General features: G+C 41.0%; 1 protein-coding gene across 2 annotated transcripts in view; it reads left to right on the forward strand.

The window, feature by feature from the left end:
* LOC118979684 (myb/SANT-like DNA-binding domain-containing protein 3) overlaps positions 1-7,805 on the forward strand; it is a 123,209-nt gene extending 115,404 nt beyond the window's left edge. For both annotated transcript variants that reach the window (XM_037035880.1, XM_037035877.1), the window contains 2 exons: positions 2,941-3,099; positions 6,694-7,805. In XM_037035880.1, coding sequence (XP_036891775.1) covers positions 2,941-3,099; positions 6,694-6,778 — 244 coding nt within the window. In that variant the 3' untranslated portion in view covers positions 6,779-7,805. The remainder of the gene's footprint in view (positions 1-2,940; positions 3,100-6,693) is intronic.
* The last annotated feature ends 86 nt before the right edge of the window (positions 7,806-7,891 follow it).

The following is a 7,891-nucleotide window of genomic DNA, read 5'->3' on the forward strand; positions in this document are numbered from 1 at the left end:
CACAGGTCAGGTGCCTAATAAACATGTTAATTGGATGACTCATCACTCGAGGCCTTGGGAGTGAATGAGATTACTGTGGAGGGTGTGTGGGGTGAAGGAATACAGGGTAGGGTACCAAATACCTGGCTCCGCCTTTGATAAAAAACTGATGAAAGAGTAATAACCCAGAAGTTGACACTTGAGATATTTAGAGAGTAGAGCTCAAAGGCAGTTGCAGAAAATGGGGTGATACCCAGGGAGGATTGCCTGAACCATCGATGACCTGCACATTTGTTTTGATATTCTGATGTTAATCTTTGGAATAAGCTTGACTGTCAGAGAGCTGCATTGTTACAGCTCCCTATGGAATTGCTTTTATTTCACTGAGTTTTGACTTTTGGCCATTAGCTTCCTATGAAAGACATCATTATGTGAAAACTCCTGAGGGACTGGGTTATGTTGTTGGATTCGTTGCAGCTGCATGTTGAAGATGATGTCCTCTGCACCGAAGGTGCCCTCTTGAACGAGGGCCAACGAGGTCACATTCCCTTGAATTTAATCACAACAGCGACTGTGGTTCTTGGGAACAACTGCTTTGATTTGATTTTGTGCAGGTTGTATTTTATGTCAGTGATCTTACTGCTTGCTTTTGTCTCATTTTTTAAAAGCAACCCTTTGGTTTTTAGTATATTTGCATAATGTTGCAACCAGCACCATGAATTTTAGAGCATTTTGTCACCCCAGGAAGACACTCTGTACCCGTTAGCTGTTACTTCCACATCTCTTCTTTCTCTTCAGCCTTGGACAACCGCTTATCTGTTTTGTCTCTAGATTTTCCTGTTCTGGATTTTTCATTTACGGGGACTCATATGATACGTAGTCTGCCGTGTCGGGCTTTTTAGTTAGCACAGAGTTTTCAAGGTTTATCCGTGTTGTAGCACGGATTAGTACTTTGTTCCTTTTATGGCTGAACGAGTTCCGTTGAATGGATAATAAATAGCACATTTTTTAATCCTTGTACCAGTTGATGAATATTTGGATTGTTTCCACTTTCTGGCTGCTTATGGATGATGCTGCCCTGAATAATTATTTGCAGGTTTTGAGGGGGACATATGTTTCGATTTCACTTAGGTAAATGCCTAGGAGTGGTATTGCTGAGCCAAATGCTAACTCTGTATGTAACTTTTTGAGGAAATTGTCGAGTGTTCAGAAGCAGCTGTAACATTTTACATTTTCTACAGTGTCCTTGCCAACTTTGTTATTATCTGAGTTTTTGATTCTGGCCATTCTAATGGGTATGAAGGCATATCTTTTTGTGGTTTTGAGATGCATTTCTTTGAAGACTGATGTGTTTATTTCCTGTTTGTGTATCTTACTTGGAGAAATGTGTATTCAGATCTTTGGCCCATTTTGAAATTTTTGTCTTTTTGTTAATGAATTGTTAAAGTTGTTAAAATATATTTTAGGTGTAAGTCTCTTATCAGATAAATAATTTGCAAAAATTTTCTCCCATTTTGCTGGATATCTTTTATTTTCTCAATAGTGTCCATATATGCACAAAAGATTTTAATTTTCATTTCATCTAATCTAACTTTTTTGTTGCTGTTGGTGTTTGTGATTTTGCTGTTACATCTAAGAAATCGTTGCCCAATATAAAGGTATAAAGATTTACTTCCTTTCTTTCCCTAAGAGCTTTAGCTCTTAGATTTCGATCTGTGCTCCATTTTGAGTTAATTTTTCTGAATGTTGTGAAGAAGAGGTTCAGCGTCCCTCATTTGCATGTGGGTGTCCAGTTGTCCCAGCATCATTTGTCAAAGAGCCTGTTCTTTCCCCATTGAGGGGTCTTAGCACCGTTGTCAAAACCTGCCGACCATAGAGGTTGGGTGTATTTCTGGACTCTTCCCTTCTATCCCATAGTCTGTCTGTCTGCCTCGCTAGGTAGATAGTGAGGTATCTCACTATCCTTTGGTCTGCTAGGAAGCTTAGAGCCCAATGTGACACCTTCTGGCAGGTGTCTAGGAACCTCGGGGTCAGGGTTTGTCGACTCACATCAACCCTGGCTTCCCCTGTTTCATCCCTGCCCTGAGGTTTCTTTTTGTTGTTGTGTGTACTCCACTTAAAAAGCTTTTTGTTTTGTAATGAAGTATGGGACATTAATAAATAATGCTCTTTTTACTTCAGATGTTTTGTTAGTCAGTTCCGACTGAAGGCCACCTAATTCACATGTATTACTTCTGTCGGCTAACGTGGTGAACTTTCTGTTAAATGTGTTGAAGGTTTACCCCTGTCGTATTATCATCATCATGACGTCGCTGCCTTTCCATTTACTTTTAACTGAAATTAGATAATTTCCAAGACTAGCACCTGCTTGACTACTTGTCTTCATTCCTGTCATTAGAACTTATTTTCATCTCTTGCCTGCATCTTAAATGATCAGATTCTGTACACTGAAAAGTGTTGTGACTGTGATTTGGTGCTGTGTTCAAGCCCTGTAAATGTTCATACCGATTTATTCAACAGTCCCATTTTGAGTACGTAGCCTCAGGAATAGCACTACTATAGAGAAGTACTCATTCACCAAGATGTTCACCACACCTAGTTTATAATTGTGAAAAGTGGAAAACAACTGATGTGTCTTAGAACATGGAATCCATAAGTTACCTATATTATCACCATCACGGAATGAAATGTTATGTACATTTTTAAATGAAGGTAACAAAAACTACGTAGCAACTTTCAAAATTAATGTGACATAGTGATAGGAAAAAAGTACCATGTAAAATAGACATATCAAAAAAAAGTTTAAGGAAATCCACAAATGGCAGTTTTTTTCAGATGGAAGGAGGGTGCCCGATTTTCTTTTCCTGTTGAAATTTGTCATTTTTGCATGTTTTAATTTTGAAACCTGAGACTGTGGCAGTTTGTGATTCTCATAGGACTTCTCTCTCCCCCCCTTTTCAGATGTGAATCTGGCTACACTGGACAGCACTGTGAAAAGACAGACTTTAGTATTCTCTACGTAGTGCCAAGCAGGCAAAAGCTCACTCACGTTCTCATCGCAGCGATTATTGGAGCTGTACAGATCGCCATTATTGTGGCGATTGTCATGTGCATAACAAGGTAGGTGACGGCCTGAAAAGTACCAACTTGAATTAGAGGTGGGTGGCTGTGCAATTAAAGAAGAACCTTGAAGCACACCGAAAACGATAGGGACTTTAAGTCTGCCAGCCTACCAGGGAAAAAAATCTTAGGATCAGCTCACCAACGTTCCCACATGGGTCTGACCTCTCCCTGTCTTGCTTCCCCAGAAGATGGGCCAGAACTCGTTCCCAGGGTTTCAGGCCTGCCTGGACTGCAGGTAGAGAGGAGCATGAGACGATTCAAAGGCATAAAGGATTCAGGGATCGTAGGACTGGGTGTTGGTGCTGAGCACTGCTTTCAGGGACAGTGATGGGAGCAGCAGACTTTTAGAATGGTCTGCGCGTGCGCAGAAGAGCGAGGCCGGAAGTTTTCAAGCCCTGCCAAACTGCAAGGTGTCTTACGCCCTAAGGATATAGTTTATTCACAGTAAATACAACCAGCAAGGAAGAAAACAGAGGTTAAAGAAAACTGCTTTTCTTATTGTCATTGTCTTAATGTAACTTCATTTTCTGGGATACAGTTCTAACTACTAAACTTTACAGTTCTGTATTATGATGAAAGCCATTGGACTTTATTGTAACTAAACTCCAAATTAAAGGACTCTTGAGAATGGATGCAGTTGGCATAAAATGAGTGTTTCTGCACTGAGTGGGGATATATAAGTGAGAACTGAACTGGACCTGAGAAAAGTCAGCAGATCAAGTTCACGTCGTCTGTGTGCTTCCCCGGCTCATGTGCTTTCTTCTTGCTTGCTGCTTTCTTACTTCCTTTAAGATTTGGTTCATAAGTTTATACACATCGTCTGCATACTTTTCTGCATTATTCTGGGCCGGGGATTGGAGCATATCAAGTACAGATATTGGCAGGCCATGAAGGATTTATGACTCTTCTAGCCAAGGTCTGGACGGAAGCCAGACCTTCAGTAGGCTCAGCCATCTGGAGCTGAAACGATACATCTAGAAATGATTTGTTAAAAAGTGTTCTCTGAGTAACAGATATTTTTCATAGAATCCAGGCATTAAAGTCACTGGGACTTTATTCTGTAGAACAGATGATCTGTCCTTAGGCAAGACTACTGAGTATAAAATGGGGCAGTAGATTAAAGTAGGGACATATTGACATAAAAAAGTAATGACGGCAGAAAGATTAAAAAAAAACCATGCAGCAGCAGGCCTGCCTGTGGCCATTTAATATAGGCTCCAAGGGGAAGGCATTTGCCTGTGGTCACCCAGACCGGCAGGGGGGAGGGCCTGGGCCGATGGAGTGCTGCTGATCCCAAACCACTCCCCTACCGTGGCAGCATCCAGAGGACGGTCCCCGTTGAGTCCTCTCGGGAGATACACTTGCCAAGTATGACCACTGCATGGGAGCAAGGCTCCACCTTGACTTTGTAGCAGTTCAGGGTTTTGAATAGGGGAGAGATTTGGTATAAAACATTTTCAGAGAATTAATCTGAAGGGTCTACTGTACCATTCACTGGAGGAGAGAAAATGTGAGGTCAGGGGAGACTATTTAGGACATTATTAGAGGCAAGAACGGGTAGAGTAGTAAATGATTTGGAAGGTGAAAGAAAGAAGTAAGGTAAAGGTGAGGGGAGATTTTGAGGCCCTGTGATAGTGCGATCTTTAAGATCAAAGTATGTCAGAGTCAGTGGGAAGCAACTTTGAGTTCAACCCCTTCATTCTCAAGGAATGAGGAGACGGAAGCCCTGGGATGGGGAGTTCCTTACCCAAGATCACAGTGGTAGTTAAGCCCTTGTGCAAATCCTAGTTCAGCTTTTATTCAGCTCTGTACTTCTGTTCTGAGTGTGCTGTAACCCTCAAGTGCTATAGTAAAATTATCTGGCAGGTTGTTTTCAAGTTCATGCCCTGCAGTTTATACCCCAAACCCGTTTCCTGTCTTCACAGACACTGGGACATCACAGTGCATTTTTAACCGTGTTAGCATATCTTTGCCGCCCACAGTCTCCGTGACCAGAGGGTCATCTTCACTGGCTTTTTCCTAGATCCGTCCTTGAGGCCTCTCTTTTTTATTGTGCTGTTTTCTGTCCTACAAGGCCTTGCTCTCTTGGATTTAGAACATTATAATTACTTGGATGTGTCTCCTTTGAATTTTTAAGGACTGCCTGTCCCACGCAGTCTATTATGGGCCAGCCGTTCCCTTTCCCATGGGGGCTGTCTGCCTGTGAGGAGTCTTCCTTTACAAGGACATTCCTGCTGACCCACTTACCAAGACTGCAGGGGTAAAATTATCTTCTTTTATGCTTGGAATCTTTTTTCTCGTTTTTAGATTCGTAGGATGACAGAATGGCAGGGACCTTGGACTTCATCGTAGCTCAACCCCCTTATTTTATAGATGAAAAAGCCACAGCCCCAGGAAGTTGGACCTTTTCCAAGGTCACAGTAGTTCACTGTGATTCACTAATTCACTAATAATTCACTAATTCAGTGACAGGTAAAAGAGGGGTTGCTTGACAACTCAACCCGTTTCCCCATTTATGAAATAGAGACGATTCCAGCCCTACCTCAGAGTGTTTTCTATGGGGATTAGTAGGCTAAAACTTGTGAAAATCTATAAAATGAAAGTGTTACCGCCAAGGCTTTTAAATCAAGGCAAAGCGGTGCTCTTGAAATTGACCCAAAACATGGAACTTTAGGGTAGGAGACCTCGTGGCTGCAAGACTTTCCATTGGATTATCAATTTCTTGCTGGCGGAGATTTTAGAGGTTAGTCTAACTCCTAAACTTTTACACACAGGAATAGGAGGCCACACAGCGAGTTTTTAGCAGAGCCCAAGCTCAGAACTACCAGAATTCATCCCAGTCCTTATTCCACCTTGTGTAGTACTGTGCTCTGTACGCAGTACGAGCTCATATGTTTGCATTCGAGGGGACAGGCGGAAACATAGGCACAGCACAGTGAGATTTGCTCCGCTATGGAGAAACAAGCTGTGGAGAAACAAGCACGGTGAAGTGAGAGCAGAGGCAGCCACACCGCTTACCCCCAGCACGGCTGTTCTTTATTGGGTTCTGTGGTCTGCCCACGCAGGGCGTGGAACGACTTCTTTGGAGTCATTGCCTAAAATCTCTAGGCGTTTCCCATGTATGCCGATCAGAGGTTAGATAAGCATATTCCTGATTTCCCTCCCTCTAAGATGTTCTTGTCATCTTGGCCGGGGTGCGGTCAGTGTTCAGGGAAGGTACATGGGCCAGGATCCTTTCTGCTGTCATGGGTTTGTCAGTTACCAGTCACTGTGGCGGGGCTGTTGCCGGGCCAGAGGAAGGGCATGGGTTCCCCTTGGGGATGCCAGTCGGCAGTGGAGACCCCGGCAGTGAACTTTGCTGTGTCCGTACCTGCGTCATGTATGTGGCCCTTTTACCTCCCCACTTTGTTGGGAAGATAGCAGTCTGGGGGGTCGTCCTCACCTCATGTTATGTCGAATGGCGCCCATCACACACCCCTTCTGTGTGATGCCGTGCAATACGGCTTTCTATGTGAAATGTGCATTACTCTGGAAACACCTGAAATATCCTAAACAAAATGACACTTTTTTCTTTTTTTTTTAACTCAACAGAAAATGCCCTAAAAACAATAGAGGACGACGACAGAAGCAGAACCTAGGTCATTTTACTTCAGATACGTCATCTAGAATGGTTTGAAGTGACTTTTATATGTACACTGACCATGTGATGTACATTTATTATGTCTTTTTTTAAAGAATGGAAATATTTATTTCAGAGGCCTTATTTTTGGACATTTTTAGTGTAGTACAGTTGGCTCGTATTTAGAATATTCAGCTACAGCAGTTTTGGACTGTTTAGAAGTCTTTGTTTTATGTTTCTAAATATAAAAATTGATTTCATATATTTGTACCACATGGTGACTCTAAGACTTATTCTCTACCCATGGAATGTAATATTTTTGCAAAGTTGGACCATTCACAAATGGTTCTAAAGCCACACCCACTTCTTCCACAGTGACCACAGCAAATGACCAAGCATGAACTAAAGGTAAAGATGTTTACAGATTACTTTTCTTACAAAAAAAAATTTTAGAAGACACTGTGTTTAAATAGGCATTTAAATGTTTTGAGATTTAGGAACTGATTTTTTTAGACACTGCCAGTCGCATGAACTGTAAAGCTGTGTGTGTTAGATGTAAAATATTTATAAAATGTATGGGCTGGAATTTGATTATTCCTGTCTTGGGAAAAATAATTCTGATAATTCAAAAAAGTATCTGGTAGCAATGATGGAAGAGATCACTGAAAAGTAGATTTAGATATTGTGAAAAATAGTCTGTTTAACAAACAGATTGGAATAAAGCCTATTCTATCAGTTAAACTACTTTAATACTCATTAATTTTTAAAGAAAATATTTGTTTTAACAAATTGTCTCAGTGTTTGTGAATAAAATGCAAAAATACTTGTTAATGATTGGTGCTCTTAAAGTGAGCTTAAAAATTACCTAAGACCTCTCTATCCAAATTTGTCCTGTAGTAATAGATATATTAGTAGATTGTTGGTGTTTCAAGATCTGAAGTGTGAGTAGAATGTATTCAGCTGTTTAACGTGTAGTTTAGATATTCAGAAGTATGCATGTAGAATTTTAAAAAATGTTCAAAATTGAATATTAATTTTAATATTTGATTTGGAAAAGCATGTTATAATATAATGTTTTCACTATGTGCCTCTGTTTGGTGTGTTTATTTACTGCACTCTTTGGTATTGCTATGCCAGTGCAATTCATATGTGAAATTAATAGAAAAGACA

Source organism: Sturnira hondurensis, unplaced genomic scaffold, assembly GCF_014824575.4.
Source record: "Sturnira hondurensis isolate 20B ecotype Veracruz unplaced genomic scaffold, ASM1482457v3 Scaffold0022566, whole genome shotgun sequence".
In the NCBI taxonomy this organism is placed as follows: domain Eukaryota; kingdom Metazoa; phylum Chordata; class Mammalia; order Chiroptera; family Phyllostomidae; genus Sturnira; species Sturnira hondurensis.